At 47.5% G+C, this 27,321-nt stretch overlaps 1 protein-coding gene across 10 annotated transcripts in view; it reads right to left on the minus strand.

Annotated features, from left to right (window-relative positions):
- The window catches only part of AOPEP (aminopeptidase O (putative)), a 404,538-nt gene that overhangs the window by 144,102 nt on the left and 233,115 nt on the right, over positions 1 to 27,321 (minus strand). For 9 of the 10 annotated variants that reach the window (XR_010729101.1, XR_010729102.1, XR_010729105.1 and 6 more), the window contains 2 exons: positions 14,620 to 14,809; positions 9,673 to 9,779 (listed from right to left, as the gene is read on the minus strand). The exons of the other annotated variant lie outside the window; for it this stretch is intronic. Coding sequence is in view for 4 of the 9 variants with exons in the window: in XM_066257427.1 (XP_066113524.1) it covers positions 9,673 to 9,779; positions 14,620 to 14,809 (297 nt within the window). In the remaining 5 variants the exon portion in view is untranslated. The remainder of the gene's footprint in view (positions 1 to 9,672; positions 9,780 to 14,619; positions 14,810 to 27,321) is intronic. 10 annotated transcript variants of the gene reach the window in all.

The raw sequence follows: 27,321 nt of genomic DNA on the forward strand, positions 1-27,321 counted from the left end.
AACACTTGCTGAGTATTTGCTCTATGTGGAACAGTAGGGAGTGGACAATATTCAGCCTTCTAAGATGCGCCTACCTGGCAATTTCCTGTGATTCAACCTAAAACAAGTGTTCTGAGTAATCTGTATATATTCATCACACGTATTCTCACACTCACCTACAAGGTAGAAACCATGCTGTTACTTTATGAGAGGAGACTGGAGCGCAGTGTGGTGTGCAGCTCGCTCAAGGCCACTTAGCATGGTAGAGTCAGACAGGGCCTCAGACCCAGGCAGCCGGACTCCTAGGCTTCCTCCTATGAACCCTACAAGGCTCCACTGGGGGAGACTGAAGATTCAGACAGTGCTTCTCTCATGTGAGGCCGGGCCAGCCAGGCCTCAGCCACCGAGAACTGGGACTGCTGCGTTTCACTCTGCTCAGAGTCATAACAGATTTCACAGAGCGGCATAGTCAAGCAGTGTCTTTAGTGAGGCAATCCCTAATTTCAGTCAGGGATAGCTTTACGTCACATTATTAGAAGCCTGCTTTGAGGCCGTATGGACATTTCAATTAGTTTTGAATAGCCCGAATGAAGGACTGAGTCAGAGGCTTGGGCCAATCAAGAAGAGGGTCTCAAGCTCTTCTCATCTCAGGTCTTCGTCCCTGAAATGGCCACCTAATTCCACCCGGTCTCCAGACTCCCTCTCTCTGATCTGGTGTCATCCTAAAGTTTGGGTAATCTTCTCGGAACTCCATATTATGTCATTTCTGGAACTGAAAATAGCTCCCACCACCTGGACAGTCACATGTAAAGTCTTGAATTTGGCATCTACGAAGCTCCATCACTTAGCCTGTCCTTCCCAGGTCCACCTTCAGTCTCACAGGTTCCTGATGGCGGTCCTCCCCAGCAAGTCCTTTCTTATCAGGGTCCCATTTCCACAGTCCGTTCACTGTTCGCGCCTGCCAGGTCTTGCTCACAGAGTCCCCTCCCTCCACATCTTCCCCAGTCTCGGGGTTCTCCCTCCTCATCATCCCAGCTCAAGCTTCACCTCTTCTCAATGGCCCCTTTTCAACCAGCCTGCCAATATGACACTCTCGGTTCTTGGAACTGAGGATCAGCGTAAGTAGGATTTGTCTATGTCTTGTGACCCATATTTCAACTCTCCAAATAATAAATAAAGAACCTCAAGGATAGAGATCATGTTCAATACAACATTCTTCAACATTTATCCAGTACCCACTCAGTGCCAAGCACTGCAGTATACCGAGGCAAAGAAGACATAGACCCCAGGTTCAAAAGGATGGTGGGTCAGGAGAGAGATGTATTAGGTCAGACTATGTAAAATTGCCACTGTTATAAATTTAAAATGGTTGACTACTGGTAATTTGGTATGTTTCATTCTAAAGATAATCATCCAATAATGTAAGATCAGGACAAAGATACAACCCCCTTAGGGGATACAGAGGAGGGTCATGGGCTTATCTTGTCAGGGTAGGGCCTGAGACTTGGCTTGGTTTTTTGTTTTTGTGGGTGTTTGTTTTTTTTGTTTTTTTTGCCTCAGACTTTTGGAAGGCAGTGATATCTGTGAATTATAACAATTTGTAGTCATGCAATAAGGGAGAACTATCATAAATAAAGACAACATGAAAAAAGGCAAGGAGTTAAGAAAGAATAGGCAGACAGTAGGTGTAATGGGCTGAATTATATTTCCCCAAATTTTTATGTTGCAGTCATAACCCCCAGTGCCTCAGAATGTGACTGCATTTGCAGACAGGGCCTGTAAAGAGGTAGTTAAGTTAAAATAAAGCCAGAGGGGTGGATCTTAATCCAATCTGGTTGGAGTCCTTATAGAAGAGGAGATTGGTACATACAAAGGGACACCAGGAGTGTTACACACAGAGAAAAGACCACACGAGGACACAGCAAGAAGGTGGCCATCTGTCCTCCAAGGATCAAGGCTTCAGAAGAAACTACACCTGCTGACACCTTGATCTTGGACTTCTAGCCTCTAGAACTATAGGACAATATTTCTGTTGTTTAAGTCGCATACCATCTGTGGCATTTTATTTGGTGGCCCTGGCAACCTAATGCAGTAGGGTTCCCTGAACTATCTGGGGTAGCTGGAGGGGCAGCAAAGGATGGCAAGAGAAAAGACTGAACAAACAGGCAGAGTGACGTTGTGTGGGGTCCTTACTGCTGTATTAAAAAATGTAAAGCGGCCCTGGCCGGTTGGCTCAGCGGTAGAGTGTTGGCCTGGCGTGTGGGAGTCCCAGGTTCGATTCTTGGCCAGGGCACATAGGAGAAGCACCCATCTGCTTCTCCACCCCTCCCCCTCTCCTTCCTCTCTGTCTCTCTCTTCCCCTCCCGCAGCCAAGGCTCCATCGGAGCAAAGTTGGCCCGGGCGCTGAGGATGGCTCCTTGGCCTCTGCCTCAGGCACTAGAATGGCTCTGGATGCAACAGAGCAACGCCCCAGATGGGCAGAGCATCGCCCCCTGGTGGGCATGCCAGGTGGATCCCAGTCGGGCGCATGTGGGAGTCTGTCTGACTGCCTCCCCATTTCCAACTTCAGAAAAATACACACACACAAAAAAAATGTAAAGCATTTCCTGGAGATGAAACTTTTGGAGGTTTTAAGCAAGAAAGTGGCAGAACAAGATGTTTTAGGTAGAGCTTCCCAGTGGAAGTGCAGAAGATACATCTGACAGCAAGATTAAAGGTCGAAGAAGCAATCTGGAGGCTGCTGGACTGGGGCATGGAAACCGTTAGTTTCTAAATAAAGAGATAGCGGTGTTAGAGGTAGGGAACTGAGAAATGCTTATGAGGTGAGTTCACAATGGTGGCTACGCTCTCCCAGGGGAGGAGAGATTCTTCAGCTGGATGGCTCCCAGGTGCCTACCTATGAGTTCAACATCTGAGGGGTGAGCAGATGGGCTGGGAAGTGGGTAGCACCAGTGTGAGATGCCAATCGGGCAGCCAGGGAGAGATGATGTCAAATGGTCAGTTAAGCATTCACATGTGATCTTTAAGAGCAAGCTGGGCTGGGCTGGGCTGGCGACTTGGAGCCTCCAGTGGACAGGAGGTGTGGCCAGCAGTGCCCACACTCCACTCATATCCTGTGGGACCTGATCATTTGCATGCACATCAGTTTTGGGGATGTTCTCTGTGACTCTGTGTCAGATGTGGCCCTCTGGTTGCCTGAGCCTGTTTTGCCTGTGAATACTAGAGCCAGAAGTCCACCTAGGAGAGTTTATCTCTCCAGGGGCAAGGGTATACACATTCTGGACCCTATGCCCCTGACGGGACGACACCGAGGCTGACCCACAATGCCTCCAGAGCAATCTCATGTGACCTGACTTGATATCATGGCACCCAGTTTGGTCTCCTTCCATCCTTCTCATTTCCACTTCTCCTTCTGTCTTCCCCTCCTGGGGATACTTCCTAATAACCTCTTCCTCATGAATCTTGTCTGCAGGTCCACTTCTGGGAAACCTCCCCTAAGTCAGGGGTGTAAATGAGATCATGCCAGGAAGACAGACAGTGGGGCGTCCTGAGGACACAACTCTGAAGTGGTAGCAGACAAACAGCAACGGCAAACAGGAGTCTAATAAAGCGGGAACTGAAATATGGTTATGGGATCTGGTGACCACAGGGCACAGCAACCTCAGGAAAAAGTTTCCCTAGACCTGTGACCCCAGGCCCTGGTCCAGTGTGATGAGAACATCATTCTCCCTTGGTAGATAGATTCTCCCTTCCCTTCTCTTCTTCCTCATGGACAGAGAATTTTAAGTATACATATATATTTAAATTCTAGTTTCATCTCTAGAATTAAAAATGTACCTGTAACTGTTAGGACGAACAGCAGGTTGACACTCGGGCATCTGAGCAGTCAAGGTAGATGTGATGCTGACATGTTTATAGATTCAAAGGGAGAACAGGCTGGTGGCCTCAGTTTTCTCTGTGGGCAGGAGGCAAAAGGAGAGGGAGAGTGGAGTGCGGGGGAGGGGGAGGGAGACAGCCCGGAATTATACTCAGGGATGAGAGCGTGGGGGCTCACGGCCCCAGGCTGGAGGAACGTGCAGAAGACTGAACTTCCAAGCCAGAGATATGCATGTGACAGCAACAGGGGTGCTTCTCCCTGAGACAGGCTTGTGTGGCTGCAAATGGATCTGTTCCCACACGTGGGTGGGAAAAGATTGCTATGTTTTTCAAGGATTAGAAACAAAAAGTTTGAGAAAAACTTTAGAGGTGAGAAATTCATGCATATTAGAGAAGGTTTACATGCAGACTTTTAAAATGAAAAGTCTTACTGCTTTAAATGTGATATACAGAGTGTTTGGGCATGTGCAAACTACTAAACTCATGGCACACACATTTCACTGGCGATGGACGGAGCGACAGACTTAGGGGTTGTTCCTATTATTGTGGGATGTCTTTGTGACCAGGTGGTGAGACACTCATGAGGAGGCCTGGGGAGGATGTCTGCGTCTCCCTAGAATGGCATGGACTGTAGAGGCAGCAGCGAGGAGGAACCGCTACGTCAGACGGTGGGCCTGTCAGAGCCTCCACAGCGTGATATATTCTAATGTTCTTCTCAGCACAAGCTTGACTTTAACAATGAATCCAGAAAGAAAGGGGAGTGATGATAAATCACAGTAAAAACCAACAGATACTTCTGAGCCCACCACTATAACTCTTCTGTCCCACCTGCCTGTCAGGGTAGCTAACTAAAAGCACTTAGAGAGAAGATGCCGGAACCTAGCTGTGCCCTAGGGACAGAAGGCACTGGGCCTTTTAGAAGCCCCCCTGCATTTTCTTTGGCAGGAGTCAGGACTGCCATCCTGGCCAAGAGGGAAGTTTTTAGGCCGGAGGTGGGGAAGGTGAGGGGGCAACAGGAGAAAGTGAAGGGGTGACAGCCAGGCAGGATAGCGTAGGACAGCAATAAGATGAGGCTTTGCCTGGCGCCCAGTTCTGTCCGGGGCTGATAGACAGGCAGGGGAGAGTCTAGAGAGAGCCACTGGGGTTTCACCTACGGGAAAGGCATCTTTAATAATTAACCAATGAGAAAAGGCACAGAGTCGGTAAGGTGACCCCTAGCAAATCGCCCTGGTTCAACAGCCAGCAGTCACATCACAGGTCCCCCACCAAGGAAGGCTGAGAGAACACACACACACACACACACACACACACACACACACGAACTATTGTAACCAAAGGAAACGTACAACCACCCTGATCCAAGAAACCATTTGATGAGAGCCATGATTCAACACTGGATGTACGGAAGGCATAAATGGAAAACAGTTCCTATAAACTACTGAAATGAGCAGGTCAGAGCTAAACAAAATTTTAGTTTTTTTCTTCTCACTTTGTTAATTAATACTCTGGTATCTATAATCAACACAACGTTGTTTTCTTTTTTCTCTGTATCTGCTGAAAAAAAAATCAGAGACACGCTCTCATGTGTAAAAAAACAAAGATGCCTAGTCCAAGCACACGATTTTACCCCGACTTTCATATCCTTCCTCGGTTCAAGATACACAGTGTAATTTTATTTTAATACAACTAACTAAACATGATACTAAGTTTCTTGAAGGCAATGGCACAGTTTCAGCCCCTGCTCTGCTCCTCATCAGCTGTATGACACTGGACACCTCACTCAGTCTTTCTGAGCCTTGAGTCATCTCAGTGAAAATGTTAAATAATCATCAGGAGAGGCGGCTAAGAGCTGGCCAGTGACGCAGAGGAAATCAAGGACAGTGTGACACACAGAACCAAGGCAGTCATCAACCATATTGAAGGCTGCTGCAAAGATGGGTAACAGAAGGTTCCAGAGTATCTGGCAACATGGAGGAACTTATCATGAGACAAACCAAGATTTCTCAATTATTCTTGGTCCATCATTTCAAGACCATGGGGTATCTTAAAAAAAAAAAAAGAAGCCTGATCAGGCAGAAGTGCAGTGGAAAGAGCATCAGTCTGGGACACTATGGACCCAGGTTCAAAACCCCAAGGTCACCGGCTTGAGCATGGGATCATAGACATGACGCCATGGTCACTGGCTTGAGCTCAACAGTTGCTGGCTTGAAGCCCAAAGTCACTGGCTTGAGCAAGGGGTCACTTCCTCGGCTGAAGTCCCCCCAGTCAAGGCACATATGAGAAAACAATCAATGAACTAAGGTGCCACAACGAAGAATTGATGCTTCTTATCTCTCTCCCTTCCTGCCTGTCTGTTCCTATCTATCAGTCTGTTTCTCTCTCTATATATATAAAAAAAGAGATAGCATCTTTGATCACTGTATTTAGAGACTTCTTTACCAAGATCTCATTTGCATTTAAGACAAAACAAAGTCAAAGAACAAATTTTTTTAAATTTTTTATTTATTCATTTTAGAGAGGAGAGGGAGAGACAGAGAGAGAGAGAGAGAGAGAAAGGAGAGACAGAGAGAGAGAAGGGGGGAGGAGCTGGAAGCATCAACTCCCCTATGTGCCTTGACCAGGCAAGCCCAGGGTTTCGAACCGGTGACCTCAGCATTTCCAGGTTGACGCTTTATCCACTGCGCCACCACAGGTCAGGCCAAAGAACAAATTTTTACAACTCTGGTTCTTCCTTTCACTTTCAGCAATTTCTATTTTCTCTCTATCCACGTAAAGGAGAAGTCTAAGAGATGGGAGTAAACTAAACCTAGACCATATGATTTGGGGCAGGTTCGGAAACATTTCCTCTTCGTGGAAGTAAGTGTATCTGATAACAATATTTTCCATAACGATGTGCAACAAGTCTTTCTTTCTTTCTTTTTTTTTATACAGAGACAGAGAGAGAGAGTCAGATAAGGACAGAAAGACAGTAATGGAGAGAGATGAGAAGCATCAATCATCAGTTTTTCGTTGCAACACCTTAGATGCTCATTGATTGCTTTCTCATATGTGCCTTGACCGTGGGCCTTCAGCAGACTGAGTAACCCCTTGCTCAAGCCAGTGACCTTGAGTCTAAGCTGGTGAGCTTTGCTCAAACCAGATGAGCCCGCACTCAAGCTGGTGACCTCGGGGTCTCGAACCTGGGTCCTCTGCATCCACTGCGCCACCGCCTGGTCAGGTGAACAAGTCTTTCAAATGCAGTCATTTCATGGTTAACATAAATTTAGGCCAATATAATTTGTGAATACTAAAACAAAGAAAAACAAATGCCATAATAAGCCTTCCAGCACCCGGGGTTACTCTTTCTCCCGGCCCCGTACACAAAGGAGAAGCTCTTTCCACTATAAGCTGGGTCATCACAGCTCCCAGAGTATAGAGATAAGGCTCCCCTCACCTGTGTGGTGACTGACCATCAGCTGCTGTTAGTTATGATGCTCCACCCCACTACGGTCATGCAGAACTGGAGGCGTCAGGGACTTAGGCACACAGAGAGTGAAGAAGCTGAATCCTGAGAGGTGACGGGATCGGCACAGCTACATAGCTGCACCCTAGTGTGTGCCTGCATCCACCACCCCAAAACAAACTCTCTGATCCTCATCTGCTCCTCCAAGCACAGCTGCCCTCACAGAGTCCACACTCCCCATCTCCACTCCACCACCCAGTCACCCTTCTACCAATTCCAATCTGGCTAGCTTCTCCATCACTCAGGAATAAATGCAGGCGTGTCAGGATCACAACATCCTTATGTGGTCCAAACCAAAGTCCATCTTCTCTCCCTCCCTCTACAACCCCCACTAGTAGCAGCCAATGCCCCCGTCCCACCCTCCTCACTCTCTTTCCTGGCTTCTGGTGTCTCGGTTTTCTCTCCATTAATTTCTTCATCTCCTAGGCTGGCTCCTCATCTTCTGCCCAACCTCTTCTCTCACTTTCCATTCTCCTTGGTGATTTCAGTGGGCTCAGATCTTAAAGTATTTATAAGCCAAATGTTCCAATCTTTCCAATTAGCTTCTGACTTGTAGACCCCACTGAGTTCTCAAAATGAACAGCTATTTGGACATCTCAAACTGAATGCATGCAGTACTGGAACCTTTATTTTCCCTGCAGAGCCTGCCCCTTCAAGCGCTGTGCTTCTTCCCCAGATGGCATCGCCATCTACCCAGCTGCTCAAGTCCAAGGCCTAGAAGTCATTCTGGGCACTCTCATTTCCTCTTCTCAACATTCAATTGACCAAAGATCCGCAAGTTCCACTGACAAAACATGTCTCAAATAGTCTGTTTCTTCCGGCTGTCACTGCCGCCACCAAGACATCTTTTACGGATGACTGCAACCTTCTCACCCTTCTCCTCGCTTTCCGTGGGCTGCCTGCTGTCCACTCACACTGAGGCCACAGCAGCACTGTAAAGCCACAAGCCAGGTCATGAGCCTTCCCTGCTCAAGGTCTTGAGATGCTTCATTGCACTTGGAGTAAGGCTCTTGGCCTGGGTCCTGCCTTCCCTCCCTGCCCTTCGGGCTACACTGCCCTCCTTTCTGTACCCCTACACCAGCATGCCATGTCCTTTCCTGCCTCAGGGACTTTGTGTCTCCCAGAAGCATTACCCAGCCCCTCACTACAAATCACTGTACTCCCCCTACTTCTCACCACCCGTAACTAGCTGTGCACATGACAGGGTCACCGCTAAGTGGAAGCTTCGTGACAGCAAGGCCCTGTCCACATGGGTGTAGCCATCACTCTAGCTGGTGAACAGATGCAGGAACAGTGGCGCTGGGTGGGGATTGCAAGGCCCGGCTCTAACTCCCCTGAACAATGGATGAGTCAGCCCCATGGCAGCGTGCAGGGAAGAGCAGCCGCCCCAGCCGCAGGGCTGCAGGGCTGCACGAAAGCCCCAGCACACAGATCAGGGGGCTCAGCAGCCCCCTCAGATGTGGGCTCAATGGGCAGTCACTGTGCAGTGGGGTGTTTATTTAAAAACAGCGACAACATGGAACCGGTTCAGGCAGGCTTCTGCCCAGGTGGGGTTGCCTGCCATCTAAAGTGGGGCTGTTCCTGGATGGCAGCCTTCCCACCTGTCTGATTGCTGATTCCAAACACTTGGCTCTAGTCCACAGGGGGCAGGATGAAAGCTTCCGTTGCCATAGCAACCTCAGTGCTCCTGGGGCCTAGGCTGGAGGTTTCAGATAAACAACTATTCAGAGAAGTGAAGAAAAGGAGCAAAGCAGAGAGGAACAAAACTGGAAAAAAAGGCAAGAAGTAATCCTTACAAGTGCAGCAAGACGCACTAAAAACAGAACTCTGAGCTGGGAGCAGAATCCTCCCCCAGGAGTGGCCTCCTGCTGGGATGCATCTGGAACAAAAGGCCCCATTGACACAAACATCTGTTACTACTAAACACTTAGGAATCAATATTTTCCTAAAGGTTTTCTTTTTTCCTTTTGGCTTTAAAGGGTTACTGTCTGCCAGGCTACCAAACCCAGTCTCTCCAAGTTCCCAGCCACCACCACATGAAGTATTAGAATTTCAAACAAAGAATTTGGTCCCAGAAATGGCCTGTGCTAGTTTTTTCCTGAATAGAGACATCAGGAAAATGTCAGAGGGCAAATCCAAACCCACACCCTGAAAGACTTAAAACATAGCAATCGCATCCCTGGGAGATGACTAACCTAGTCCAATTTAATTTAACGAGGAAACACAGCAGATGAAATACGTGGCCTACCCGTGTCTTGAAGGGAAGAAGGTGCAGGAGGGAGAGCAGAGAAGGGAGAGGGACCACGTGGCTTTACCTTAACACCTGCATCTCCTCCGCGGAGTTCCGCACCTCGTCTTGCAGGCGCCGCCAGCGCAGGCAAGCCCGTAGCTTCTGCTGCTCCTGGGCCTCGTGGGGAGCCAGCTGTTTAAGCCACAGACACACAAATACACGTGCACAAAACACAGTCACTGTTGTCCTCGTGCAAGGTCACAGCCACCCCATGAAGCAGCTGGCAATATTACAGGGAGGACTGTAAAGACGGCCTCCCTGCTGCTGCTTGAGCCCCATCAGAAAAGTCAGGAGACCACAGGGGTCTCTCGGGTCCTCAAAGGAAGAACCAGCTGCTCAGTCTTGCTGCCTGCTTGGGAGGCACCCCTTCCCCGGGTCCAGGAACCCCACCCCACCTCCCACCCTGCCTTGGAGAAAGCAGGCTTCCCTAGAGGCCATTTCCACTGTTGCCATCCAGCCCTTTCCTGCTTCGTCTTTCTGCACAGGATGGGAAGCTCCCTCCATTCACCTCCCATTTCCCTAGCCCTCAGTTTTGCTAAGGGCTGTTTACAGTGGAGCCTGCTAATGCAACCCAGATGATTCTGATTGCTCTAACCAGAAACAGTGGACCGAGTCACCGCCTGGACTCCCTCTGTGGGAGAGGAGGCCACTGCACCCTGCCCTACTGGTCAGAATCTGCTGTCACTGTTGTGCTCACTGGGTCCCGTGGCTAAAATCTTCAGGGAAGGCAGCAAAAGACCCAGTGGGGAGGGAAATGTCAGTATCTGGAGGCATTTCTGGAAATTAAGGTCTCTAATAGTTCATTCAACAGATATTTATGGAGTTTCTGATAGGTCCTGGGGATACTATGGACGTAAGTAACCCTTACTCCATGGAGTCTAGAGGGTTTTGGGGGCGAGGACATGAGGGGTGGAATAAGAACACTAACATCAGAGAGCACAGTGGTGACAGAGGTGAAGAGAGAAGCTGAATGCCCTTGGCCAACCAGGGTGGTCAGAAGGCTTTCCTGAGAAGGCGGTAGGACCTGAGTTCCTCTCCAGGGAGAGGAGGAGTCAGTCAGGAGAGGAAAGATTTTACAAAGAGAAAAGGAATGCACAAGGCTTGGGGGGCCTGGGAAGAGCATGATGTGTTTACAGCATGGCGAGTGGTCCGGTCTGGTGAGGGCAGGCTGCCGTCCCGTCCGGAGAGGGGCAGAGATGTCGAGAAGTCAGCAGAGGCCGGATGATCAACAGACTTTATGCCTTGTTGTTATGAACTGACTTATATCCTCCACAATTCATAAATGGGCCCTGGCTGGTTGGCTCAGCAGTAGAGCGTCAGCCCAGTGTGTGGAAGTCCTGGGTTTGATTCCCAGCCAGGGCACATTGGAGAAGCGCCCATATGCTTCCCCACCCTCACCCCTCTCCTTCCTCTCTATCTCTCTCTTCCCCTCCCGCAGCCAAAGCTCCATTGGAGCAAAGTTGGCCCAGGAGCTGAGGATGGCTCCAATGCCTCCACCTCAGGCGCTAGAATGGCTCCAGCCACAACGGAGCATTGCTCCCTGATGGGCATGCCGGGTAGATCCCGGTCAGGCATGTGCAGGAAGTCTGTCTGACTGCCTCCCCATTTCTAACTTTGGAAAAAAAAAATCATAAATGGAAGCTCTAACCCCAAATGTGACTTTACTGGAAATGGGGTTTTTAAGCAGGTAATTAAGGATAATAAGGTCATAGAGACGGGGCCCTAATTCAATAGGACTAGTGTCCTTATCAGAAGAGGAGGCACCAGGATTCTCACCACATGTGCACAGAGGACACAGTGAGAAAATGGCCACCACCAAGACAGAGAAAAGAGAAATCAAGCCTGTTAGCACCTTATTCTTGGACTTTGAGCTTCCAGCACTGTAAGAAAACAAATGTCTATTTAGGCCTCCCTGTCTGTGACATTTGTTACAGCAGCCAGGCTGCTTAAGACACTTGTGAAAGAGTTGAGACTTTATCCAGGTTGATGACAAGTTGTACAACTAGTTTCACAACTAATTCAATTACACCTCCCTACAGAATGCCACTCCAAGCAGAATGCTGACTTCTGTCTCCTTGGTCAATGATTGCTCACTCCCTAACTTTACCACTCATGCTAATGCTTGGTGCTGCAGTGATCAATACAGCCTTACTTCCTCTTCACCGGGGATCCGAATAACAACCAGGAAAGCCCCCATGCCCTGCCCTAAGAGCGCTCCTCTACTGCTTGCAAGGTCTACTGCAGTACTTGTCAGGGACCAGCAGCAGCTCAGTCTCACTCACCCTTCAAGGAAGGGGTCAGAGTGATGGACATGCTCTGGAAATATTTCCAAACTTTGTGCTCACTCCAGAGTGGCCACTTTTCACCAGGAGCACTCGTGTTTTCACATACTGAGAGTTACTGTAGCACCCTGAAGGACGATGAGCTGAGCTGCCCCTGTCTCAGGTGAGGGGACAGGAAGAATGGGGAAGCTTGAGCTCCTGCCTTCCCTTTGAGCTCACGTCAGAAGTCCCTCCTGCAACAAGACGTCCTGGGTCTTCAGACCTGGTCTCTCCCACCTTTGAAGCTGCACAGTGTCTGGTATTCATCTCTCTCTTGTAACTTATTTTCTTCTTCCTTCTGTTGTGTGCCTTTCTTATCTCCTCAATTAGACTCTGACCTCTTCTAGGGCAGGGCTATGTCTTACTCGTCCTTTTATCGCTACAGATGTAGCACAGAACAGACACAGGGAGAGCGAGAAGACGTGAGATGCAGCCAGGTCAGCTTTGTGCCTGTGTGGTGGAGATGGTCCTAGGTAGGGAAGTTAGAGGCAGGACCCAAGATAGACTCAGGTGTGACGCCCTGGAAGTTCAGGCCAGGGTGGGGGTCAGGGAAGGCAAAGGAGGAGTGTTCTCTGGGGACACAGGAGACAAAGGGACAGAAAAGTCATCACCTGATGATGAAATACATTCGTGATTCCCAAGAAAAGCACAAGTCTGATTATCTCTGGATGGAAGCACCCCACGGAAGGAATGGTGATAGAGGCACATTTATGTGAAACCTATTTAATCCTCACTGAACGCCTACTATGTGTCATCCACTTTACTGTGCTTATTTACATATTACCCTATTCAACCTGCATGGGTAACCATTCTCATAGCCATCTTACAGACGAGAAAACTAAGACTCAGGGAAGCCGGTGAACAGCAGAACTGGGATTCCAAGCCTGGCCAGACTCTGAACCAAGCCACTTACTCCCAATCTGCCATATGGCCTCTCTTCATGGGACTGTCCGTGGCAGGGGACACATCCATGCACAATGCTAACTTTCCAGGGGCAACTTTGCAAAAGGTCACAGTCTTGTGAGGGTAGAAGAAAGAATACTGTGGGAGTTCAGAGATTCTAGAAGAGCAGTGTTGAGCTGTGAGTGGAATGATCAGTCTGGGCTATGCAGGCAACATGAACCTGAGCTAGCTGGTGAAAAATAAATAGGATTTCAACGTGCAGAAACAACTTGAGCAAAACCATACAGGTGTGTACATACTTGGGAACTTCAGAAAGTGTTAAACAGTTGAGTACATAAGAAGTGGAAATAGTAGGGAAACAAGTGACCAAATATTAGGAATAAGAAAATAAGCAGGAAGTAGCAGTTGCCATGTCATTAGAATTGGTGGCCAATTCTTTTTTTTTTTTTTTTATGTTTATTTTATCGATTTTAGAGTGAGGGAAAGGGAGAGAGAAGGAGAGGAAGAGAGAGAGAGAAAGAGAGAGAGAGAGAGAGAGAGGAACACTGATCTGTTTCTGTACGTGCCCTGACCGGGAATCGAACCGACAACCTCTGTGCTTTGGGACAATGCTCTACCAACCAAGCTATCCAGCCAGAGCGACGGCCAATTCTTTAAAGCAAAGGTTGTCCTGGGAATGTTCTGACCAGGTTTGCTCTCTGGGTATGTTGGTTTACATAATACTTTTTAAATTAGTACATTTCACAGAAAAGTCCAAATTTGCAACTTTCTTTAGAAAACTAAGAGCCTAAGTTATCTCGAGCCCTCACTTCACCATGGCAACTGGTTAAACTGAGGACCAGGTGCCAATTTGCCACAGTTCTCACCATTCCCTAATCTCTTACACCAACTGCTTCATTCTTCAATACTTGGCAGCAGACATCTGAGATTATGACTCCTAATTTCACTTTTAATCTCATTATTTCACAAAACATGGCCAACATCAACACAACCATAACTACAAAGGAGTACTTGAGTAGCCACAGCATGATCCCCTAGCAGACAGGCCTTCTCTCTGGGTCTCCTAAAACAGCACTCCCTGACACTCTGTCTGGCTTCATTTTCTCTGCAGTCTTCATCACCTCTTGACATGTTACAGACATGGCTGTTTGTCAGTTTCCTCTCCTACAGCTATATTGTGAGCCCCACAAGAAAGAGGGACTCTTTCCTCTCATTTATACAGCTCTCTCCCAGTGAAAAAGAGCAGGCCTAGTGCATTATAAGCACTCAGTGCAGCCTGACCAGCAGTGGCGCAGTGGATATAGCAAGGAACTGGGATTCAGAGGACACAGGCTTGAAACCCTGAGGTCACCAGCTTGAGCGTGGGCTCATCTGGCTTGAGTGCAGGGTCACTGGCTTGAATGTGGGATCATAAACATGGCCCCATGGTCACTGGCTTGAAGCCCAAAGGTCGCTAGCTTGCAGCCCAAGGTCGCTGGCTTGAGCAAGGGGTCACTAGCTCTGCTGTAGCCCCCCAGTCAAGGCACATATGAGAAAACAATCAATGAACAACTAAGGTGCCACAATGAAGAAGTGATGCTTCTCATCTCTCTTCTTTCTGTCTGTACCTGTCTGTCCCTCTCTCTGTCTCCGTCTCTCTTGCTGGAAGAAAAATAAAAGCACTCAGTGCATATCTATTGAATAAAGGAATCGCTATAAATAGAACTGGACTCCAGGGAGTGAAATGTGCAGGGCCACCTGAAACCCACCTGCTGTGCTTTGGCCCACAACACATCTTCCAAGTGAGTGGCAAACCCTTCGCTCAGCCACTCTTCTGTCCAGTCCCGGGCCCCGATGGCAAGGCCAAACCAGGCGTGAGCAATTTCGTGGCAGAGGCGGGTCCCACAGAGATGGCTGCTTCCAGTCAAGGCACTCTGAGAGAGGAAGACGATGTGTGGGCTGTGGATAATGGGGGAGAAAACACACGGAGTCTTGTTAGAGCCTGTCCTCAGTGGCTGCCCCGCAGGGCGGCGTTCCCTGCCTGGCAAGCCTGTGATTACCATGTGCATGCTAGATCATGACCGATAGGCTTGCGGCTTATTTGCTTTCAGAAACACATAAAGTGGCAGTTTACATTTCTGGCAGCAGTTCAGGTGGCCGTTTTTGCCAAGCAGTTGTCTCCGTCATCAAACGGCTATTACCTGTAATAAGTAACCTGCACCCCAGTTTTACACTGAAGAAATTACAAGGCAATGGAAGCATTTACTCGGAAATCTGGACTGTAAAAGCAGAGCAGGTGTGAGAATGTGAAGCCCATGCTGTCAAGAGATGATCAAAGAAGACCCTTCAGCCAAAAATCTGAGCGGCTTACAAACAAATTGAGAAGTCATGCAGAAGGACGGGAAAAGCCGAGAAGAATGGAACCAAAAATTTTCCAGTTCAGACTCGGACTGCTTACAGAGTGAACAAACTAACAGGTGCCATGGATGGGTGACTTTTCTGAGGCACTCGGATAAAAGCTAAGTTTCCGTTAGACAAAGATTGTCAGTGGTAGCATCTCCTATCTGTAGAAGCTTACCTAGTCACATGGCACAAGGAAATTATGCAGAGAGAGACAGAAGGGAGTTAACCCACCCAGGTGTGCAAACGGCCCCAGGGCTGGCACCAGCCAGGGAGATTTATCTAATCGCATTTTCCATACTTTGTTTTGCAACCCAAAATACCCTGATTAGAATTGCACAGATGACATAGGAGGGAGGGAGGTTGAAGACAGAAGAGGCAAACAGAATACCTCCTATGCTTCTACCTTTGACATTTCTCATTATGCAGGGCTTGTTTACAGTGTTATTAATGAAGAATTTGCTCTTTAAAAAAGTCTCTACCCCATCAATGGAACAAAAACAGTTGTGAAACCTCCCAAATTAAGAAACTGTACACACTGATTTCTGCCTTGAAGCATTTGTTGGCCATCGTGCCGGCTGTGCACAAGCCAGGGCTGCGTACGGATCTGTCCTCCGCCCCCTCGGCCACCAGTACAGAAACCCCACCTGTATCTCCCTTGCACAACATCGCCCATTCAGCTCAGAGGGCCCAACTGAAAACACGGCGTGTGCCAAAACAGACAGCTTTTATGTGAAATAATAACAGGCAGACACGCAAATGAAAGAGTGTCTGCCAGGCTCTCAGCAGAACCCACCAGAAACTCCAGATAATATAAGTGCACTGGCAGCACTGAGGGCACGGGGGCACCCTCAGTGGTTCAGAACATTAACTCTGAAAAAAAAGGGACAAAGGGAAGGGGGGGGGGACTGAGAGGCACAGGAGCTAAAAACCTCCTCTTGCCGAGAAGGTTGCCCTGTGGAGAAGACAACTGTGCAACCTGGCATTTCCAGTAAGTGACCCCTTGATCTGGCATGTGCAGTGCTACAAAGAAAAGCCACAGAAATGTACCAAGTAAATAACATTCCAGACATATTGTTGGCAGCACTTCACTCTTTTGGCTAAAACAAAACATAAGTAACATCAGGCCTTATAAATAGGCTCAAAGACGAGCCTGCATCAGAAGGGTCTGCTGCCTGGAGACCCAGACGGGGCACCCAGCCGGGCACCCTGCACCGCAGTTACAGAGGCACGGAGGCTGACACCGCGGCTCCGCCCAGGAAGGTTACACAAGCTGATGACTGCTCCTGAAGAAAAAGCCTGCCCTGTCCTCAGTGACCCCCTCACTGCTTTGTCCCAGTGGGGAAGGCTGTCCAAGGTCCATCTATGCAAATATCAAAGTCTGCAATGGCCTGAAGGAATGCACAAAAGCAGCTGTGTGTGCATGTGGGGTGGGGGGGGAGTTGTTTCCTTGCCCTGCCCTTTAATTTTCCCCTCCAGCAGTCTTTCTCCATCAGACCTCCTTCTCCAGCTGTCAGTAACTTGGGAGACACAGTCTCAGCCCTGGTGCAGCCTGCTTGTGCTCAGGACAGGCCCTGGCACTGCTAGAATCCCACCTCCATTCCCACTTCCCACCCTCATCCTGTCTTCCTGGCCAGCGATCAATGCATTTCCGACTGTCCTCTGAGAAAGGCTGAAGCTCACACACCCTCCTCGACAGGAAGGAAGGGCGTTCCACTGGACATAAATGATCCAACCCGTCGTCAGTGCAAAAATATGACCTTCTTCCTGAAGAGCAACTTTCCAGTTGAGAACCAGACCCCAAATCCTAGCACAGTGGAGCTTGCTCTCCAAGTCGGGCTGTACCTGTGAGGTGCTCTGAGGGTTCTATTTCCTTATGAAGAAAATGGTTTCTTTCTTAAAACTAAATTAAAACATGAGTGAAGTTTTTGATAACCTTTCTCAAGGGTTGTTAATAAAAGTCTGTCATAAAAGGACCAATAGAATGTTCTATCAAAGAGAATTTCCTCCACTCCCTTTGGCCCTAAATATCAGGATTTCTCATGTTAAGTAAAATTTTTAAACTGTTTTTTTTTTCAACACTGAGTGAAGAAAAGTATAATGGTCTTAAGTTGCTGTTAGGTTCACTTCATGGAGTAGTATTAAATATTCCTTTACCAAGAGACAATCTACTTCATGCCCAGCATGAAGAGTTTAGAATTTTCTACGCCTACCTTAACCCTGATTTACAAGCTTCACCCTTTAGCCCCTCACACGTCCTGAGTTCTCAGGGTCTTATTCATGGTCCCAATCAGCCCGCAGTTCATCAGTCTTGCCTCTGACAGGGCCCACTGGGAAACGGTTTCCTTTTCTCCCCACTGAAAGGCCCTGTGTCAACTGCCTCTACAAATGCCAAATTGTCGATTCATCATCCTCGCCGCTGAGGATAGAAGATATGCATTAGAATGACATCTTCATCCTAAAAATGTTTTGTTTTTTTAAATTACAGAGTTTACCATTTTCCTCCAAATCAGAGATGGGCAGGAAAAGAACATTTCAACTCTCAAAGAGCACAAGCCCTCTGGCCTGTGTTCCCCACAGTGAATCGTCCAGCACTGCAGGTGGTGGGGAGCCACGAGGGGCCGAGCAGGGGCGGTGCGGGCAGCTGCAGTACACGCGCTCGCTCCTTCCCTGGAGACCACCAGCGAGCTGCCTCTCCGCAGAGGCCACCTTGTCCCTCCGAGATTAAAAAGATCATTTCCGGTCTGAAAACAGTTTCTTAAGACTACCTCCCGACCCCGGTCAGAAGGCTGCGTTCGTTAGTTCTGAAGTTTCGACCAGAGGAAACGGGAGCACCTTCATTACTCTCAGGAGCTGCTCTTGTCCTTCAGGAGAAATTCAATTTGGAGCGGAAATGGAGAATTTCATCAGATCCGAAGCAGGAGCTGGCTGTGATTTATTTCTGCTCTGTCCGTGGAGCTGTGACCAGCGTGGGCCATCTTGCTGCTCTGCACTTACTGGCTCAGGTCCACGGTGCTGCCTCAGCTGGTCAGAAGACAGGAAATTGCTTTTGGTTTAGAATAAGGAGAACCCTAGGTCACCCCTCCCATTATGCTGGAGCAGATACCAATTCCCCTCTGGGAAAACAGGGTCACTTTTTATACAGATCCCTGGGAGATGCATCCAGGAAATAGATTCACATTCATCGAACTTAAACTTCTTGTGGGTTCAGAGCTTTTCCCAATTTCAATTTCCCATTATAGAAAGGAAGGAACAACCAAGAACAAGGGAAACTGAAGATCCTTTCCCTTCAAAGTCAAACTGGATAGTTCTAAGGGTCTCATAACCACATGAAAGCAACTTTTGCTTGCATGATTTAATTGCTTGCTAATTTAATTTGTACAACAGCATAGTAGACTCACAGTGGCCTGAGATCATCTGAAAGGGATGACAAATGTCCTTACCCCTCCCTTAGGTTCAAAACAGGTTTTCTCTTTCCTTCATGAGGTGTGACATGACATATGCCAACACTTAGGCCAAATGCTCAGCTCCTGCCCTTTCATGTCTGCAATGAAATCCCTTAGTCACTCTGCCCTGGATATAGTCTAATACAGGGGGTGCATCTGTTGTCCCAAAGGCAAAGGAGTAAGCCTGCATGTCCCCGCAGGGTCCCTGCTCCCTCTGCTCTCAGACTCTCTGTAGGTACTAGCCATCTTTGTTTATCCCTTCTGGAATCCTGCTGTGGCCCAGAGTTGGTCTTTAGACTACAGCCATAGGAAACAAGGCGATGTTCTTTTGGAGATATGAGCCTTTCAGTAGCCTGAGGTGGAAACCGGTTCTAAAAACTTAAGGAAAATTTACTATGTCTGACCAACATGGGGATTTGGGTTTGAGAGGAAAAGATAACATTGTTCAGTGGGAGTTTTCCTTTAAAAATTCTTAATAGCAAATAGGCAGTAAAACAGCTACTCATTTATCTGAATGAATGTTGGTTTAGAATGCTAGTGTGACTACAGCAGAGAGTAACCGAGGAAACTCTCAGTCTACATCCCAGAGACTCCTGCCAAAATCATATCCTACTTCTAAAGATGCTGTCTTAAAGACTCTGTGCTAGGCACTGTAGTTTACACATATCTTCTTATTTAATCGACCCCATGACCTCAGGAGCTATATCTCCTTATCCCCACTTGACAGATGATGAAAGTGAGGGAAAAAAAGGTTAGTAACTAGCTCAAGGTCACACAGCTGAGTAGTAATGGAGCCAGTATTTACCTCATACAGTCTTGACCCTGAACAGCGGCGGATTTAACAGCGGCTGCACCAGGCGTGCGCCCCGACTTCTGAAGGGCCCCACAAAACCCCAACTTTACACTTTTTCCTAATGACAAGTTTGGTTTCATATGAGCAATTTTAACATTAATGGTACATAATATTTTTTATTTATTTAAAAATACGGTTAACAGGTATTTTTATTTTCCCTGTCTGTAAAGCCAGTAGCCGCAGCCACCATCACAGCCACCTGGCCCATGCAGGTTCGCATTGGATTCGGACAGACGGTAATGAAGCAATCGAGCCAAAAACTGGTGGGCCATTAGCTTTAATCCTAGCTTGCACTTGGCAAGCAAGAAATACACACAGTGGGAAAACACTTCCCTTTCCATTCAGGGCTCCCAAAGCCACTGACTTATCCAAGTTTCCTAGAATCAAAGGTTTCTAGCTCACCAGCCTTAGTCACCTCTGTTCCCCATCTCCTTCTCTCTGCACAAACTCAGCACAAACTGGCTTCTCCTCTCCTCCACGTGGCCTTTCTCTGCTCTCCTCTCTAATGCTAATCTCAGGAACCAAGAGAGCGCAAACTTCCGGTCTGCCCTATTTTATAGTGTAGAGATCACAACCTTTAATCCAATATACAAACAAGGAAGTCTCTGATACAAAGTCACTTAGGGTGGGAAAGGCTTAGTCTTAAAACTAAGCCTTAGGGTATAATGACTCTGACTGCCTATAGCCTGTCCCCCACACCCAATGCAAGCTATAAGCGAGCAAACTTATATATCATATTTACAAACTTATTTGACCAACACCTGTCTCTCTCTTTTCTTTAAGGGGCTCAATATTTTCTTCTGCACCCAGAGCCTCAACTGACTTTAATCCGCCTCTGACCTTGAAGCCTTATTGTGACTCACTCGGCCAGGGTCACTGAGTTCAGACCAGTGACTTCGGACCCCCATCCCTCTGTGCCTGCTGAAGCCAGTGGAGCGTGATCATGGCTCTCCCAGGAGCTCTATCTTCAGAGTCCACCCAATGGAAGCCAATGGCCACCCTGAGACCTGTGCCTTAAATCCACATCACCAGGCCTTCTGATCAGCAAAGCTTTGGACTCTTCCTGCTGAGAAGGCAGGTAGGGAATAAGGGAAAAGGGGTAAGGCGGGGGAGCATCTCTACTCCACAGATGATATCCCCAAAGAGTCCCTTACCACAACACTGGTTCTTCCTAACCCTCTGCCAGGCACTCCTCATGGGACACTGCAAGGGGATGTCTAGGCCAACAGGTGGAAGGGTAGACCTCGTGTACGATACCAGGAGCCCAGGAAGGGCAACATGCCAACCTGCCTATTGCCTGTCCCTGGCCTCAAAATCCTACCCATTTTTTGCTAAAGCCAACATTTTTTTTTTTCTAAATGGACTTTATGTTTTTGGAGTAGTTTTAGGTTCTCAAATGGAGAGATAGGTAAAGAGATTTCCCATAAACTCTCTTCCCCACACATGCACAGCCTCCCCCATTATCAACATCACTCACCACAGTGGTGCATGTGTTACAACTGATGTACAGACACAGCCTCATCATTATTCCCAAGAGTCCATAGTTTACAGGAGAGTTCTCTATTGACGTGCATTCTATGGGGTTGGGTAAATGTATAATGCCCTGTAGCCACCATTATAGTATCATGCACAATAGTTTCTGTCCTAAAAATCCTTACATTCTTTTCAAGAAGAGATGGTTTAAGGCAAGTCACAAACTCAAAGGGCTATAGGAGCTAAGAAGATAAAATGAGGAAAGTAGATAAAGAGAAGGGGGAATTAGATAATGAGATGAAGGATGTAGATAAGCTGAGGGAACTATACAAAGAAATTTTAATGTACTCAAGAATGAGGGGCTGCCTGACCTGTGGTAGCGCAGTGGATAAAACATCTGCCTGGAACGCTGAGGTCGCTGGTTTGAAACCCTGGGCTTGCCTGGTCAAGACACATATGGGAGTTGTTTCCTGCTCCTCCCCCCTCCTCTCTCTCTGTGTATCTCTCTTTCTCTCCCCCCTCTCTGAAATGAATAAAATTTAAAAAAAAAGTTAACAGGGAATAAATGGATAGATACTTGATTTTGAAAGAAAAGAAAAAAAAAGAATGAGGGAGGCCCTGGCCGGTTGGCTCAGCAGTAGAGCGCTGGCCCGGCGTGTGGAAGTCTCAGGTTTGATTCCTCACCAGGGCACACAGGGGAAGTGCCCATCTGCTTCTCCACCCTTCCCCCTCTCCTTCCTCTCTATCTCTCTCTTCCCCTCCTGCAGCCCAGGCTCCATTGGAGCAAAGTTGGCCTGGGTGCTGAGGATGGCTCTATGGCCTCTGCCTCAGGCGCTGAATGGCTCCTGTTGCAATGGAGCAACACCCCAGAGGGCAGAGCATCACCCCCTGTTGGGCATGCCGGGTGGATCCCTGTTGGGCACATGTGGGAGTCTGTCTGCTGCCCCCCCACTTCTCACTTTGGAAAAATACATAAAAAGAAGAATGAGGGAAGTAAACAAGGAGATGAAGGAAGTAGATGGGGAGATGGGGAGTAGACGGGGAGATGGCGGAAGTAGATGGAGAGATGGGAGGAGATAGAGGGAGATAGGAGGGAGATGGAGAAATAGACGAGGAGATGGGGGAGGTAGATAATGAGAGGTAGTAAACAGGTAAAATGAGGAAAGCAGATAACAAAAGGCAGGAAGAAAACATGGGAAGTGGGTAACAAGGTGAAGAAAGCAGAGAAGATTAGGGAAGTGATAGTAATATAGGAAAATAGGTGGCTACAGGAAAGAAGTATACAATAATTTTTTTAAATGTTATGCCTAAGCAAACACATCTGTGGACAGGAGCCACAAATTTATAATTCTGGTTAAAGCAATTACCTAGAAGCTTATGGTATCACTGCACATTGAGTGTAATGACAGATGCCTGGGTCCTACCAGGATTTGTGTGGGTATTCACGGAAGACAGGCAAAGGCTCAAAAGCGTGGCCCAGGTGGCAGTAGGAAGGAGAGGGAGTTCCCAGTGGGCCACAGGAGGGAAAAAGGAGGGCTAAGGCCAACAAACATTTCTGCCAGCTTCATAATTTTGCTTAGTATACGCCTTGGCCTATTGCTAATAAAAAATAAAAAAATAAATAGCAAGGCAGCAACAAAACACAGATAATCTTTGACTCAAGAAAACAGGAACCACCTCTGGCAGGGTGCTTAGCCATCGTGAGCAGGACAGTGGACACTCAGCATCTGCGCCACCAGGCAATTCGTTTACACCCCTCACCCCTGCTAGGAGGCATCGCTAGCACAAATGTATTAGCAGTTGGCTACCCCTAGCTGGGCACCCTTCCTGAGGAAGGTAGTGGGTCGGTACCTAGTAGTTATCTCACCTAAGAAGTGAAATAAAACTGTATGTGAATATCTCAGGCTTTAAAGCTAAGGAATCAGAGGCAAAAAACAGTATCTGATTGGATTTTCCAACTTAATATGAACTCATTTTCCTCTGAATCTTAAGGTGCCCGTTCAGCCTAAGCAGTCCCTGTATTCTCATAGAAGAGAACAAAGAAATAACATTTCTTTAAAGTTACTAAACACTCTGGTGTTTTAGACACCACGGACACACCCATTCCCAAACTCTATGAACAATATTTATTGTAGCTGAGCAGGTCTTTTGAATCATCTCTAAATTGCTTATGAACCGAGAGCTGTGCCTTTTCTGTAGGATCTGGAGAAGTCTTCTGGTAAGTAATTACCAATAAAACATGCTGGCAGTCTCCTTGAAACACACGGATGACAAAATGTGATTCCCTCCATTCCCTCAATCCCCACTCCCATCTTTCCCAACCAGAGTGATGATGTCTGTTCCCATAAAAGGAGCTAATAAAATTAGCCTCCACTGCGATACGGGGAAAATCTTTATTTAATAAAATAATGTATTTTGCTTCACTCCCAGGACAGCAATAAAGCAGCACAATGGAGAACCATAATAGCTCATCCAGTTGGTGTTTGCTGTGTGTACAAGTCTGTCATTTGTGGCCCTGTGGAAGCTTAGAAAAGCTGCTTCATGAAGGGACAAGTTTGGGCAGTTGGCACCACCCTTGGTAAGAATGACGTGGCGAGGAGTGTCCTTGAAATAAAATAAAATACAGTGCACGTACTCTGGATCCCCAAGTCAAGTCTTCCCATGTTCTGTCCAGAGAAAGAAATTATGGGTATTTCCCAGAGAGCACTCAGAAATGTAACTGGTGAGCCCCGCATCCAGGTCAAGCCTAGTGCTCTGGGGATTTCACACACCCAGCTAAATGTGTAACCCAGACAAACAACGGACACTCTTTCAGGGTCTGTTTATAGTTGTGAGTACACAAACAAAACAGACTTAATAAAGCTATTGAATAAGCATAACCTGCATGTTTTTTCCATTCAAACCACTGTTAAAGTAGGTCTGCCCACTTTGCCAAACCTGGTGATCCTACCTGGGGCGGGTGGTGGGAGTTTGTTAAATCAGATTGCTGGGCCCCCACCTCCAGAGTCTGATCTGTAGGTCTGAGTGCACCTGAGAACCTGCATTCCTATGAAGATACCAGCTGAGGCTGACGTTGCTGGTCTAAGATTATAAGTGGGAAGAGTTCATCTAGAAATCCAGACTTCCAAATTATATTGAAAATCTGAAAGATCTGGTCATACTCAGCCCACAATCCCATGTAGCAACTGCCCCGGAACAGCTGCTGGTCCTTAGATGGGTTCCATTCCCAGCTCTCCACCTCTCCCTCCTGACTCCCTCTGCTGGCTGAACCCATTGTCATTCATAATCACGTGTGTGCTTCCCTCTCCCCCTTTCCTATGGCAGGATTAAGAGAAAAGTGAAATCCTGTCTCCCACAAGTATGCAGGGAAAACCAGCGTTTCTCAGGGGATGCTCTGCCTGTGTGCTCATTACTGTTTGCTTCCTTACTCCTCATGGGCATTTGGATTCAACCTCTTGTTTAGTTTTCCTCGTGAAAAACTCTATCAGCCTTGTTTATAGCTGTAAACAGTTTAGCAAACTCTTCTTTCCTGGAGAGGGCAAAGGCACAAATTTCAACCTAGTTCAAGTCAGTCTCTACAAATTCCATATTACTAAGAATGGAATTAATTAGGTTTATTGTATTTTTGAAATCCAAACACAGTTTCAATTATTACTTGCCACTAATGGCTTATAATGAAGGCAGAGCTTGTTAGCTAAGCAAACAACTGGCGAGTCTGTTTAAAGTGTAAACAGAAGGAAAATTCATGAAATGAATGAATGAATTCGCTGATTGTTCTTCCCAGGCTGTAAAGAAGCATTCAGCTGCCACAATATAGATCACCACCTTTGTTAAAAGGATTAGCCTGCTCTCCTTATCTTTATCCGCTCAGAGATCTTCTTAGTGGTCACTTACAAAGTAAATGTCTCTGAATTTTTTAAAGTGCTCATCTGCATCCATAAGTGCCATTAAGGATAAGGAATCACCTGGCTACCAGGGGGCACATAAAACACCAAGCTTTCAAGAATAGACCCTACTGACAAGCTCATGGAGATAAAGGGACAAGACGCCTCGTATTTTCCAGGGTGGTCTGAGAAAGTATGTGACAGATGGTCATTCTCAGAGGTATTCAACTTCACAGCATTTCCTTTTAAAAGGTAGTAAACCTCACCAGAAACAAAAATAAACAAATAAAAGGCTTTGCTCTCCCAAGTCTCCTGGTTTTAACTAACTTTTCATTTAAAGTTATGAGCCCTGCATTTCTTCTCTTTGAATGGAATGTACCAGGTTTATTGGTTATCTGTGGTCAAATCCCTTTTCTCCTGGATGCTTCCTGTCCCCCATCGTCTGTCATTCTTAGGTGTGTTCACCATGGTGCAAGTGTCAGGAAGGATCACAGGAATTCCTCTCCTTCTAAGTAATTTTTAGCGCCACTTCCCCTTTCCTGTGTAGCCATCTTATGTCTGAAGGGCACCTGGGCCTGTTTGGAATGTATTCAGCTGCAAGTAACAGAAAAGACAACAAACACTGGCTCAGAAAGGAGGGTTTTCTCCTTCTCTCTCTCTTTTCTTCTTCTTTTTTTTTTTTTTTTGTATTTTTCTGAAGTGAGAAGTGGGGGGAGGCAGACAGACTCCCGCATGTGCCCAAACGGGATCCACCCGGCATGCCCACCAGGGGGCAATGCTCAGCCCCTCTGGGGCATTGCTCTGCTGCAGCTGGAGCCATTCTAGCACCTGAGGTGGAGGCCACGGAGCCATCCTCAGCATCCGGGCCAACTTTGCTCCAATGGAGCCTTGGCTGCAGGAGGGGAAGAGAGAGACAGAGAGAAAGGAGAAGGGAAAATGTGGAGAAGCAAATGGGTACTTCTGTGTGTCCTGGCCGGGAATCGAACCCAGGACTTCCACACACCAGGCCAATGCTCCACCACTGAACCAACTGGCCAGGGCTGGTTCTCTCTCTTAATAAGGCCCCTGGAAGGTGATTGCTGGGACTGGTTCAGTGACTCAGCGATGTGTGAGGTCTTTCTATCTTCCCACTCTGTCATTCTGACCATGTCCACTCCTGTCCTCATGCTTACCACCTCATGGTCACAAGTTGGTCACCACAGTTACAGGCATCACCTTCATGGTCAACATGGAAAATAAAAGGGGGGAAGGGTGCTGTGCCAGCAACTACTCTCTCATTTATCAGTAAAGCAAAACTTTCCCTAGAAAGCCCATAGCGGAGTTCCATCACCAATTACCCCCAGCTACCACTCCCTCAGCCTGGCAGAGGACACTGAGCTTTTGTGACTCTCTAGTGGAAGAGGGCAGGAAGAAGGGGTCTGCTTACAGGTGTCAGGCTCATCAGCTCCCAGGGCTAACCATAGCACCCCAGCACAGTCCTCTTTCTCTGAAATATGCAAGCCAGTCCTTGGGTCATCCTTTAGAATGCAAAGACTTTTGGAAGGGACAATACACTAAAATAATTAAGACTGGAGTGTTAGCAGTGTGTCGCATGATATTTTTCTAGATGGGCATTTGAACATAGGGACTGAGGGATGACAAGTAAGGGTATGCCAGGGACACAGTCTGTCTGCTTCCCAACTTAAACCGATGCTGCCTGGCACTGGACTTTTATTTTACCTTCTTACAACTGTGTGGAAGACCAAAAGCCTACTGAAGCTAAAGGTAGGGCTATAGATTATGGTAGTGTTTGGGAACCCCGGCTTTGGAAATGGAGCCCCGAGCTCTCTCACTTAGCAGCCGCATCACTGTGGCCACTCTCTCCTGCAGCTGTCACAGATGACCACAAACCTAGTGATTTTCACCGGGTGAAAATCAATGTTGTCAGAGGTCGGGTCCCTGTGTGTCCAGTGGGAGGTGACTGCAAGGCGGCACGGGGCTCCCCTGGGGTGTTTGGTCATATTCTGTCTCTTGATCAGGGTGCTAGTGATAGAGATCTGTACAGTCTGTGAACATTGGGCAAGCTGTATTCTTAAGATATGCATGCACTTTCCTTCATGTGTTTTGCTTCAAAGGAAAGTTCAAAACAAACACACAAATATTTTTGGAGGCTTCTGTTTTCTGCTTGGAGAAATCAAGGCAAAGATTGAGCCAGAGCCTCGTGCAAAGGGACAGAAATGAGCCCAAAGGCTGGGCAGCCTGCCCCACAATCCTTCAAGTTGAATGTAGTTGAGGCCAGTTCCCAATACTAATTATACATATGTGTTGTTTCTTTTTATATACCTCTTGAGGAAAATTTTTGTTTTCATTTGCTTTTGCCATAGAGTCACATTTCTTTTGCAAGTGAAAGGTACCTTGTGTCCTTCAGACACACCT

This window comes from Saccopteryx bilineata, chromosome 2 (assembly GCF_036850765.1).
Source record: "Saccopteryx bilineata isolate mSacBil1 chromosome 2, mSacBil1_pri_phased_curated, whole genome shotgun sequence".
NCBI classification, from domain to species: Eukaryota; Metazoa; Chordata; class Mammalia; order Chiroptera; family Emballonuridae; genus Saccopteryx; species Saccopteryx bilineata.